This window comes from Pteronotus mesoamericanus, unplaced genomic scaffold, assembly GCF_021234165.1.
Source record: "Pteronotus mesoamericanus isolate MK-2021 breed Mesoamerican mustached bat unplaced genomic scaffold, CSHL_Meso_final contig_78, whole genome shotgun sequence".
NCBI classification, from domain to species: domain Eukaryota; kingdom Metazoa; phylum Chordata; class Mammalia; order Chiroptera; family Mormoopidae; genus Pteronotus; species Pteronotus mesoamericanus.
In genome coordinates this window covers 26,746,205-26,759,766 of record NW_026555258.1, presented here as the reverse complement: position 1 = coordinate 26,759,766, position 13,562 = coordinate 26,746,205, and the positions used below count along the sequence as shown (strand labels likewise).

The 13,562-nt window shown below is 36.4% G+C and overlaps 1 protein-coding gene across 2 annotated transcripts in view; it reads right to left on the bottom strand.

The window, feature by feature from the left end:
• Positions 1-13,562, bottom strand: part of ERP44 (endoplasmic reticulum protein 44) — a 71,321-nt gene that overhangs the window by 20,118 nt on the left and 37,641 nt on the right. For both annotated transcript variants that reach the window (XM_054584612.1, XM_054584613.1), the window contains 5 exons: positions 7,252-7,436; positions 5,679-5,794; positions 5,133-5,190; positions 3,952-4,068; positions 126-237 (listed from right to left, as the gene is read on the bottom strand). In XM_054584612.1, the coding sequence (XP_054440587.1) occupies positions 126-237; positions 3,952-4,068; positions 5,133-5,190; positions 5,679-5,794; positions 7,252-7,436 (588 nt within the window). The remainder of the gene's footprint in view (positions 1-125; positions 238-3,951; positions 4,069-5,132; positions 5,191-5,678; positions 5,795-7,251; positions 7,437-13,562) is intronic.

Genomic DNA, 13,562 nt, shown 5'->3' with positions numbered 1-13,562 from the left:
TATTTTCTCTCTACTAATGCCTCCCACCCCCATGTGTACATTAAATTCTGGGGTTGTAATGGGGAAGGGTATGGGTAGAAAGAAACAAAGAGAAAAGATAAAAATAAACACCTTAATCTGTCTACCTTTTTCACTTATTAATTGTCGGGCTACTTCATTCTGGAATATTTCTAAACTCTCTGTATCTTCTTTCATATGGAAGAGTATTAGAAAAGGCAGTCCTTCTTCTGTCAGTTCCTGTGTAGAGAAGTATTCAATGAGAATTATCAGGCCTCTCCATTTGGTCCTGGCTATTTTCTAGGGAGGAACAATTTTGAATCCAATGCACGTAACATGCAACAGATGCAAGATCCCGGAAGGGGGGCGGGGGAGGGGGGGCGGCGCGCGCGGGGAAGTCCAAATAAGCAAATATAAATGGAAGAAGGCACACATTCCCTCCACCTGAAGTCCCAGGCACTTGTTCAGAGGACAACATGCCCTGTTTCTGCAGGAACTGATCTGCCTTAAAGTAACCACTGGGCTGGTCTCTTAACTAGTATTGGATGAAGCCTTGACGTTTGGAAAATGAGTTAGCCAAAAGAGAAACTCTGCTGGTTCTTTATCAAGGTGTTGATTTTAGGGTGTGGTAAACATGTTTTCCCCCACCAACTTTACAGTGGGGTAAACTGTCTTCACAAATAACACTGAAAAACTGAGTGTACCAGCAGTAAATAAATCTGATTTGCACACTTATGTTCATTTTAAGGTGTATGCAAAAACTTGCATGAGATCTACCCAAAGCTGAAAAGTGCCTGATTCAGAGAAAATAACAAAACCCCCATAACAACCAGTTTTTAACCAATACACAAATACCTACCACAATATATGTCTGTTTATATACCTTGTATATATACATACACAAAACTGACTTGAAAATTATAAAGTCCTTTAAAATTTTGTATTAATGTTATTGGAGAATAATATAAATGTGATGAGTAGACAGATTTTCATCATTTATTCTCTCTAACAGATGCTAAGTTCCGGCTCATAAGGAAAAGTCCATAAAGGGCCTAATAATAAAATTATTTCCATCCACTATCCCTTTGCATGTCTCTCTGTAATTTAGAAACTGCTTCAGCAGAAGGCCCAAATGTCTTGTGCCCTAAAAAAACTAAAACTGGGACCTATCTTGTAGAGTTTTCTTCTGGTTCCCAGCTCCAATGTTTAGCCTATTACACTAACATACAGAATAAATTATGAAGCTTCTTGTCACATTTACCTTTAAAAAATTGAGATATAATTCATATACCACGAAATTCACAATTTTAATGGGTACAGTTTGGGGGGTTTTATTATATTTATAAGGTCTGCAAACACCAACGCTACCTAATGCCCCATCATTTTCATCACTCCAAAAAGAAGCCCCCTACTCACTGGCAGTCACTCCCCATCCTTCTTCCCCCGCCCCCAGCATTACATTGACTTACTTCTTAAAGATTTTATTTATTTATTTTTAGAGAGAGGGGAAGGGAGGGAGAGAGGGAGAGAAACATCAATCAGTTTCCTCTTGTACACATCCCGACTGGGGACCTGCCCGCAACTCAGGCATGTGTCCTGACTGGGAATCAAACCAGCGACCTTTCACTTTGCAGGATGACTCCCAACCAACTGAGCCACACCATTCAGGGCACCTTGATCTTTTGCAAGCTGATTTAAAGTTTCTTCTTCCCAGTTTTTATCTCTTGGGCTCACACTGTTTCTTTCCCTCGCAGACAGAACTCCCCACAGTTCTCTCTTTGGGCTTCTCTGCTCTAGTCTGGCAACTTCAACTAGTTCAACAATCCCAATCAGCACTTCTAATTGGACCCTTATCTGTATGTCTCAATGTCAAGTTCCAATTGAGAATCCAAGTCCAGATTGCCAGCTTCCTGCTTAACATCTCCGTTTCAAAGTCTAGCCAACCTTCAACGCTCAATATTAATGCAGTCTCCTCTTCTTACTTCCCTATTTTCATTAGTACTTCTACTTCTCTTTTAGCCTTTTTGTTTCAGGACTGAAGCCTCTTCTAGAAAATCATCCCTGATTCTGCCCCACTTCTGCCAAAGGTAGCAATGAATTCTCTCCTTTAAATTCCTAGGACACTGTCAGTGCATCTCATCTGGCAGGGAGCATGTCTTTATATTACATTATCTGCACATGTGAACTACTGGACTGGTAACCCCTTAAAACCAGAGAATCTTATTTCACTTCTCTTTTGTTCACAGATTTTTATATGCAATAATGTTCAATCAACCTATGATGGAATAAATGAGGACACAAATGTTGCTGAATAAATTACTAATTGGGAAATAAGACTCACCAGTCACCTTTTAGAAAACTTAAGAGCTACAAAGTTAAAAGTAAAAACAAATATAACATTATTTTATTAGACTAAACAAAAGTAAGGATCAATAGTTTGAAAAAAAATCTATTTGCTTAACTAATTTACATATATTAACATAGTGGTTAGTAGTTTACTCTTCTTGGGCTTCTAAGTTTTCCTGTGCACACATCAACATTTTCTCTACCAAGCAGTAAATAAAAGATTCAGGAAAGGGATATCAAGATAACCATATTCAGAAGTTTCCTCATAGTTTGGAAATCAAGGGTGTCCAACCTTTTGGCACCTGCAGGCCAAGAAGAAGAGTTGTCTTGGGCCACACATTAAATACATTGTGACACATAATCACAAAAATATCTCACAATGTTTTAAGTAAATTTACGATTTTGTGTTGGCCACACTCACAGCCATCCTGGGCTGCATGCAGCCTGCAGACCATGGGTTGGATACCCATGGTTTAAGTGATTTAGGGGTAGTTAGAACTCCAGTTTCATTGCTTAGAATTTTCCATTCTATACCTTTAAACTCTATTTTTGAAACTCTTCCTGCAAGAACTGCCAAAGCAAGTAAGTAATTGTGATAAGTTACTAGATCTTTCTGAGCCTCTGAGGACTAAATGAGCTAATACAATTAAAATGTAAGTAAGTTAGCCAAGCATACCTGAAGCCTAGAGAACTGAGGAAAGTAGCAGCGATGTTCATTTGACAAACTGAGAAAGAATACAAGCAACAAGCTTTCCTGGACCACAACCACACTCGCTTACGTGTTGTCTAAGGCTGCTTTTGTGCCACAACTGCAAAGGCCAGTTCTTTTGACAGAGACTGCATGAACTGCAAAGTCTAAACTATTTCCTGATTCTTTTACAGAATTGCCAACTTCTGACTAGACGGTGATTATACGGGTGTGTTTACTATGTGATAATTTCTTGAATTATACACTTAAAATCTGAGCTATACACTTATTATTAATTCTTTGAAATGCATATGCATATAAAAGGATTTTTAAAATTGCATTTAAGAGGTTTTAAAAATTGCATTCTTAGACCATGGGTTTTAAAATGGAGTGAAATAAAAAGATATATTTTTAATATATAGTAAAAATACAGAGACATATCTCATAGACATGGCCCTTTGTACTTGCTCTTGGACCTCTGAGGATTTTGTGTTTTGTTTTTTGTGGAAGCTGTAAGTTTGCTTTATTTCAGGCACATGGGATCACTGAGGTCAGTTACATGATAAGTAATAACTGCTTTCATAACTTCCTTCTTTTAGGATAGACAAGAATCAGAAAAACTTTTTTATGGCAAAAGATTATCACTCTATATAATTAATTGTAACTAAAGTCTGTAGTGCATTGCTTCTAAAGGGCATCCCCCTAAACAAGAATCTTCAGCCACGGGTGGTTATCGGAATCATCCGAGAGGCATTTTCAAATTCATTTTCAAGACTGTAGTGAAACACTGATGTAGCTATGTTCAACTGTATCATTTTTACTGCAGATAAATATATAGTAAAACAGTAAGATGAGTGGACCAAGTCTGCTTTTTCAGAAATCTGAATTAAAAACAATGACCCACATTAGAAAGCCCATACCTCTCCATTTTCAAATGTTATTTCTCGGACAAGAGGAACACATTTATCTTGAATCCAATTGTAAGTCCCATCAAAATTTGTCATAGATCCCAAGTATGTCATATCTGGAGCAGAATGCTGGTACAAAAACAAAAATATATATATACATATTAAACAAATCCAACCTGTGCTAGCAAAACTGCATTGTTAAAGCCACCTATGAGCTCAGAAAATCTACAGGGGATAAAAAAGCAAAGAACATGAAAGGTCTGAGAAAGAAAACTCTAAATGGCAATTCTGTGATTATCAGGGAACTAATTATCCAACCTCTGATGCCTTCAGCTTTTCCTTGGTTTTGGGTCAGTTAACTGTTTATCAGTAGCTTTACTGATGGCAGGCATTGTGAAAAAGAAGAATTATCCAAAGAATTAAGTAAACTATCCCTAGAGTTGAAGATATTAGAAGAAAATTTGGACATTTCTCATGAAAAAGCCTTGAAAAATATCACAGTATAGAAATCTAAGGTATAGCTATCGCTAATATTAATTACTTATAGTATCTATTTCCACATTGACTCAAAATCCATATTTATAAAGTACTTAAAATGATGATAAAAATAATAGCTAACATTAACTGTGTAAACTTACTATGTTCAAGCACTACTCTAACTGCCTTATGTATGTTGAGTCATTTAATCCTTGAACTATCCTCTAGACAGGACTATTATTATCATGGCTGTTTCTACCGATGGACAAACTGAAGCAAGAGAAGCTAAGAAACTTTCCCAGAGTTAGACACCTAGGAACATGGCAGATCGGACATCAAAACTCAGTCTCACTCCAGAGGTCATGCTCTTAACAACCAAACTACATTGTGAGACACCACACTGGATTCTGATAATCTGGTAGCTCACACTATGTAAGCTACTCCTAAAAACATGCACTTGCAGAAAATACAGGCAGATACTTATCTGAATTCAGAATAGGAAATAAACTTTCTAAGCAAAAATCTCATTCATGTGACTACAGAAAAATTAAAAAATTCAATGTGTTGAAATACTGCATACATTAAAATTAAAACTATGAATTGGAAAAATATAGATTCTATTTTTGTGTGTATGAAAAATTGCAATGACAAACTATTAACAATTCATGTATTTAATTTATATTTAAAATTATACATACTACAAAATAGCAACTTACCCCTGGTGGTTTATAGATTATGTTGTCTCCACTATATCTTTCTGGTTTTGAAATAGCCCTAATAGGAAGAGAGAAGTAGAACTAATACTTATTAAGAAAATTAATAGCAGTAATATATCTGAATGAAGCAGAATTGGCTAGCTGTTTTACAATGTATGAATTATATATTTGAAATATATACTTGCCCATCATCTCTCCTACTTATGAGATTATGCAATACCAATGACAGCATGTATTTTTACAAATTATTAAATAAAAACTTAATACAAGGAAGATTTTTTTTAAAGGGGAGTTTTAGTTAGTTGCTTTATGACTTGATATTTTGTAAGTTTGGATTGGCAGTTTTTGCACTAAAAAGCTATTATTAAAACCAGATACTTCTGCTAAGTGGGGATCAAGGGCATCAATGTGGACACACAGACCAGTCACAAAACACATTTATTTGCTTTTAAGTCAGATTCATCCATGCATTCTCTACTTTTTAATTTTAATACCTCAGCCAAACTGACCCACTTTCACTAACATACTCTCAACTAAGATACTTACCCTAAAGCAGCAAAGAAGGCACAATCATCGTGCAAAATACTTGCTACTCTTTCAAAAACTCTATAGTGTTCTGAATCCTTTTGCTCAAAATATCCAATGATATTTCTTTTGCTGCGCTGTAAAATAATGTAATTATTTTACAAACATATATAGTTCTATAAACATATTATACCATTTACCCAGCTTGTTCAATTACCTAGAAATGAACTATGACTATAAATACATATTTGGCTTTTAACACCCAGTCCAAAACTATTAAAGGTTACAATGGATTGAAAACAATCTTAACTTTAGTCTAATGTAATTATATTCTTTTCTAGCATATTATTTTAAAATTTCAAGAAAGAGATAACTAGTCAATGACAGTCATTTCCTAAATAAAGTGACTAATTCCAAAATATTTTAAAATAGTACATCAACTCATAACATGCAACTGATTGTAGGTAAAGACTCCTCCATGGGTCCCTCACATTGCTTCACATGTAGGTACACACAAAATGCAAAACCCTGACCACTCTACCCAGGCCATTTCTCAGGGCTGTGCTTGCAGCTAGCAACACTGCAGTAAGAGGTGGCATCTCCCTCTGGGACAGAGAGCAGGCTTACTACTAGCACTAACACAAGAGTTCCTGCGGCCCTGAGTTCTCCTGTAAGACAACCCACTGCACATGTGGGCATCCAATTGGGCCCTCTACGTCACCTGTGCAAAACTTGGGGGTCAAAAAAACAAATGCAAACATGCTCCCACTGGTTGCTGTAATGTAAGCAATAAAGTCCTTTGTCACTAACCCATAATAAGCATTATGTCTTTTGCAACATCCATCAAACTACAACAGGTTAACTTAGTAGCTTGTAAGTAGGGTAAAAATAAATCTCAAACCTGACGAAGACAATCTAAAGCCCAAACTCAATTGTTTCTATTTCTATAAAACACTTCTTAGGGTACAAATAAAAGGGTTTGCTAAGCTTATTATTAAGCGGGGGGGGGGGGGGGGGGGGGGGGTTATTTTTAAAACATTTTTTATTGTTTATGCTATCACAGTTATCCCAATTTTTCCCTCTTTGCCCCCTCCCCCCAGCCTACCCCTTACCCCATTCCCACAATCAATCCCCACGCTTCTGTTCATGTCCATGGGTAATGCATATGTGTCCTCTGTCTAATCCCTTCAAGGGGGCCTACTTTAGAAGACAGTAAAACACCCATCAAAGAATTCATTTAGGAGTAAGTAGAGCAGACACATGGAAGGTCTCAGCTCAGGAAAATATGGAAACTGGTTGTGCAGACCTGGTGTTAACATTTATTTCTTCATAATTTAGGCTACCCTTTGACCTCAATTAATTCAAATCAGTGCAACTTTACTATAGGCTATATACTTTATCCAAAGATTCAGTAAAACATTAACATTTCCCTTGAGAAATAATTAAAGAAAAATTTAACTTGCTAAATATGTATATGTCAAATTCATTGCAATGAACTATAAGAAAACGTACAGGTTCATTGATTGCATAAGAAATTTTTTACATTAATTAAACAGGCAATGTTCATTTGATCCAGCAAAAGTTAACAACTTACATCAAGAGTGGAGATTTCTGTTAAATCATGAAGTTCTTGAATAGGGTCACTTTTTTGTTGCCTGATGTAATCTGCGAGTGCTTTCACTGATCGCTGACCTCTGTATTCTCTCTTCATCATCATCCCATTACGAAACAATTTGAGGGTGGGATATTTGCTTATCCTATATCGCTGGGCTATATCAGCTAAAAGAATGGAAAAAACAATTAACTTCACCCTCCTACTCGGTCTAGGTAAACCCATTAGCCAGTCCAAAATCTCACAATTGCCTAGTGAGAACATTTGGTACAATAATCTTTTTCAGTATTAGAGAAAAAAATTAATCATGACAAGTTTGTATTGAGAAGGGGGCAAGCTCAGGGCATAGATTACCCAGTTTCAACCCAAAATTTGCTATTTATTGACTATGTGAACTTTTAACTTTCATCCACTATCCATCCCTTAGTTTCTCATCTTTAAGAAAGGATAGTAATTTCTACTACACACGATTGTTTTAAGGACTAAATCAGGTAATACAAATGCAAATTCTAAATAAATGTTAGTAAGATTATATATTCCAGAAAGGAAGAAGAATGCACAAAACTCCAATTTTGAGAAGTCATTCTATAATTTAATAAAATTATATTTAAATGAAAATCACTTTGCAAGGCTAAAAACTAATATTGGATTTTTTGCAAGAAGAATAATTAATAATCCCAAATATGCAACACTTTTACAAGCTAATAAAACAAAACTCAGCAGCATAGACTAAAAACAAACAAACCAACCCTTGCCCTGGCTGGTGTGACTCAATGGATTGAGTGTAGGCCTGTAAATTAAAGGGTCAAGGGTTCGATTCCCAGTCAGGGCATATGCCTGGGTTGCGGGCCAGGTCCCCAGTAGAGGGCACGCAAGAGGCAACCACACATTGATGTTTCTCTCCCTCTCTTTGTCCCCTCTCTTCTTCTTTAAAAATAAATAAATAAAATCTTTAAAAAAAAAATTCCTTTCTTATGACCTATGGATATATTCTGAGGCAATGAAGATTGTTTTTTAAAAATCATTAAAATTTGTTTATAAGACTCAAAATAAGAACCTAAATAGATATGCTGATCTTTTTTAAAAGTATATTGATTATGCTATTAGAGTTGTCCCATTTTTTTCTCCCCTTCATCCCCCTCTGCCCACCAGCATTCCCCCCTCCTTAGTTCATGTCCACGGGTTATACATATAAGTTCTTTGGCTTCTCCATTTCCTATACTATTTTTAATCTCCCTCTATTTTGTAAGTACCAATTATGCTTGTTATTCCTTGTATCCATTATCCCCCCTCCCTCTCTCTAATGATAACCCATGTGATCTCCATTTCTGTGATTCTGTTCCTGCTCTAGTTGTTTGCTTAGTTTGTTTTTGTTTTTTAGGTTCAGTTGATGGTAGTCATGACTTTGCTGTCATTTTACTGTTCATAATTTTGATCTTTTTCTTAGATAAATCCCTTTAGCATTTATGTAATAAGGGCTTGGTGGTGATGAACTCCTTTAACTTTACGTTGTCTAGGAAGCACTTTATCTGCCCTTCCATTTTAAATGTTAGCTTTGCTGGATAGAGTAATCTTGGATGTAGGTCTGTCTTTCATGACTTTTAATACTTCTTGCCAGCCCCTCCTTGCCTGTAAGGTTTCTTTTGAGAAATCAGCTGATAGTCTCATGGGAATTCCTTTGTAGATAACTGTCTCCTTTCCTCTTGCTGCTTTTAAGATTTTCTCCTTATCTTTAACCTTGGGTAATTTAATTATGATGTGCCTTGGTGTGTTCTTCCTTGGGTCCAATTTCTTTGGGACTCTCTGAGCTTCCTGGATCTCCTGGAAGTCTATTTCCTTTGCCAGATTGGGGGAAGTTTTCCTTCATTATTTGTTAAAATAAGTTTTCAATTTCTTGCCCTTCCTCTTCTTCTGGCACCCCTATGATTTGGATGTTGGGACATTTCAAGTTGTCCCAGAGGTTGCTAAACTTCTCATTTTTTTGAATCATTTCTTCATTCTGCTCTGGTTGAATGTTTATTTCTTCCTTCTGCTCCAAATCATTGATTTGAGTCCCAGTTTCCTCCCCTTTACTGTTGGTTCCCTGAATATTTTTCTTTATTTCACTTTGCATAGCCTTCATTTCTTCCTTTATTTTGCAACCACACACAATCATTTCTGTGAGCATCCTGATTACTGGTGTTTTGAACCCTGCATCTGATAAGTTGGCTATCAACTCGTTGCTTAGTTCTTTTTCTGGAGTTTTGATCTGTTCTTACATTTGGGCCATATTTCTTTGACTTGGAGCACCCGTTATGTTGTGAGGGGCAGAGCCGTAGGTATTCGCCAGGGCGGTGCAACCCACTTGGCTGTGTTGTGGTGCTGTCTGTGGGGAAGGAGTCTGAGAGGGAACAACGCCACTTGCTCAGCTCTCAGCCAGCTTTCAGTCACTTCCCCCACTACTCACAAGCGGATTGTGCCCTTTCAGGTGCTCACTCCCAGATGGGTGGGTTTGTGTACGTTCTAGGATCCTGTGAGCCCCTCCAACAGACTCTCCCCATAAGAGTAGGAGTTTCTCCTGCCGCCAAAACTCCTACAGGTTTTATAACCAGAGGTTCTGAGGCTTTAGTTTTCCACACTGGAACCCTGGGTTACACAGTCTGTCTCGCTCCCCAGCTGTTCCTCCCAGCTTATCTGCACGGGTACTGTCCTCCAGCCGCCACCTTGCCCAACCAGTCTTCCAGCTGCCACCTTCCTGTGCGTCCTCTCCATCCCAGCTTCCTGTCTCCATTCTTCCTACCAGTCTGGATGAATGTTTCTTCTTTAAATTCCTTGGTTGTAGGACTTCCATACAGTTCAATTCTCTGGCAGTTCTGGTTGTTTTTTTGTTTTTAAATTTGTTGTTGTCCTTCTTTTGGTTGTGCAAGGAAGCAAAGTGTATCTATCCACACCTCTATCTTGGCCAGAAGTGAAAAAATAGTCTGATCTCATTTTTTAGGACTCACAATTACTAAGATGCCTTATGTCATGTAGGAGAATAATAAAAAATGCACTGAATTTTTAGAATAAAGGTGACCTGAGAGAGCACTGAAGTGATCTAAAACAGGTGACCTTGTTTTTCTTAACTGAACAAAAATGAGGGCAGAATTCTAAAATGGTGGCACAAAAAAAACCCCAGGAAAATTGTCTAACCTTGCTTCCACTTCTAGTAGTTGTAGAACAGAAACAAAACACAACAAACACCTGTAATAAACCTCTCCTGAGCACCTTAATTTTCTTGGAAACCCGATGGTAGAAACAACTATACTAGGGGAGACTAGCAAGGAAGCTACCGCAATAGCCCTGGCCGAAGTAACAAGAATTCTGTCTATAAACTTAAACACTGAGACTTTTTTCTACTTATGAATAGTAAAAGATAAAATAATACTTGAAAACTATGGGGGGAGCAAAGGCTTGGTTAATCCTCAAACTATATCATGCAGCAAGTGTGCTGCACAATAAGATGGCTGTTAATTATTAAAAAGCAAAGACCTTAAAATTACTTTGATCAATAATCTTGGATATAAAGGTGACTTTTTACATGTTTTGGTCAAAAGTCATTTTAAGATAATTACAATATGTCATTTTCACAATAAAACAAAAAAAATGACTGAAGTGGTATAATTTTTTTATTAACTGGGTGGATCAAATGTTAAGTTAGATGTCAAAGGAATTATAAATTACAGAAGGTTAATAGCTCACTGACAGAAAATTAGCATGTCTTTTTGCTTCGATGGCCACTTACTTTTGCTTGATGGGCTCTGCCCGCCTACCTGCCGGCCTCACTACTGTCCAGCAGGGCTCTGTGGGGAAACTGTCTCATAATCTTGTCCAGGCAGTGTCCACCCTGTCACAATTACCCATGGCAGACAGTACAGGAGCGAATGATTTCAACAGGTAGGTATGGCTGTTCTTGTGGTTCTAGGGTAAGAACCACTGCTGTCTGTATATCTTTTTGTCATTCCCAAACCATACCCCTCCATGATAATAGTAAATAAATAAAAACCCAACAACAAAATAAAACCTGAAACAAAAAAATTACAAAGAAAGCCTTAGATGCTTACTCAGAACTGCACACCCAAGTTCTATTTTATGCACATAAATTCTTTACTGTAGATTTTCTTATTCTTTTTTTAACTTGTTTTATTGAAATACATTTGACGTATAACATTGGGTAATTTTAAGATGTACAATATAGTGGGTTGATACACTTACATAGTGCTGTATTGCACCATGTTGTCACTGTAGCATTAGTTAGCACCTCTATCACTTCACAGAACTGACATTTCTTTTTTCTGCCAGGAATAATTAAGATCCAGGCTCTTAGCAAGTCTGATGTTTTAGTACAATGTTGTTATCTATCATTATTTTATTATTCTTAATGCCTCATTTATGCATAGCTCTCATAAAGGTTCTCAATTTATAATGTAGAAGGTTAAAATTAGTCCTGGAAAGCAGACAGGTAAGAGTAATTCTGGTATTTGGGAGCATGAGCTTGCCTAATTCAAAGACAATTACAAAGTACTTTCCTAAAATTGCTAGTAGGTGTTCTGCCATGACCAGCACATCATTTATGGACCTCTTTCGCCATACAGCCTATAGCCACTGGAGGTCAGCAGAGAACCCAGTCCCACCAGGGGCAGATTGATAGGACTTCCTACACCTAAGGCAGCATGATCACCACTAGGGCGAGTGATGAATTCTACTCCCAAACTCCCCAAATGAGAAGACTGCAGAAGATGAGATAAAATGAGATTATGATCCACAGCTAAAGCAAGGGTAAGGTTTAATTGTGTGTATGCATAGGAATTCTGGAAAACTAAGACAATTACAAAAAAGAAAACAAGAAGCATCTGTAATCCAACCACCACTGGGGAAAACCACTATTAATGTTTTAATTATATTTTGCTAACTTTGAATAAAAGTTGTTTAACTAGCGGTGACATTTCAATTGAGAAAAAAATAAACTCTTTGGCTAATCTGCCCTATCATTTTTCTGATCTAATGTGGACATTTCCTCTCGGTTTTTAAAATTAATGTGTTGTCCATGTCTAATAATGCAAACATTTATTATATTTATTTTAAATACATGGTTTATTTTTCTGCTTTATATAGTACAATAGATCATCAGTACAAAATAAAGAGACCAGAGATAGATTCACACATATATGGTCAGTTGATTGTGATACAGGTGCAAAGCCAGTGAAGAAAGGACTGATTTTTCAACAAATAAAGTCAAAACAGCTTGATAATTATATGCAAAAAATAAACTGCAACCCACATATTGTGCCACATATAAAAATTAATGCCAAATAGATCACAGACCTAAATGTAAAACTTTATACTATAAAACTTATGAAGGAAAACATAGTAGAAAATCTTTTTGACCTTGAGGCAAATATTTCTTAGATACAGCATCATAATCATAATCCATTTTAAAAAAGGATAAATTGGACTTAAAAAATTAGAAGATAGAATTACCATATGATCACAATTCTATTCTGTGTATATATCCAAAATAATTGAAAGCAGGGTGTTGAAGAGACATTAGAATATACTCATGTTCGTAGCAGCATTATTCACCATAGCCAAGAGGTAGAAGTAACCCAAGCATCCATAGACAGATGATAAACAAAATGTGGTATACAGACACAATGGAATATTATTCAGTCTTAAAACTGAAGAAAATTCTGACACATGATACAACATGGATGAACCTTGAAGCCATTATGTAAGTGAAATAAGCCAGTCACTAAAAGACAAAACCTGTATGATTTCACTTACATGAAGTATCTACTAGTCAAGTTTATATTAACAGAAAGTAGACTGGTGGTTGCCAAGGGATAAGGAAGGAGGAAATATGAAGTTGGTTTAATGAGTATAGCATTTCAGTTTTGTGAGATGAACTTCTGGAGACTGCTTGTACAACAATGTGAACATACTTAACACTACTGAATTGTACATTTTAAAATAACAAAGATGTTAAATTTTATGTTCTGTATACTTTACCACAACTGAAGACACTTAGGATAGAATGGAAGAAAATATTAGCAAATTACACATTTGAAAAAGAATTTGTATTCATAATATATAAAAAGCTCTCAAAGCCCAGTAACCAAATATTATAAATTATACCTGTTAATAATCTAACAGATATGTTAAATTAAATATACTGACCATATCAAGTATTTCCAAGAATACCACAACAACTGGAATGCTCAGACACTGCTAGTAGAAATGTAAAATAGTACAAATACTTTGGAAAACAATTTGGC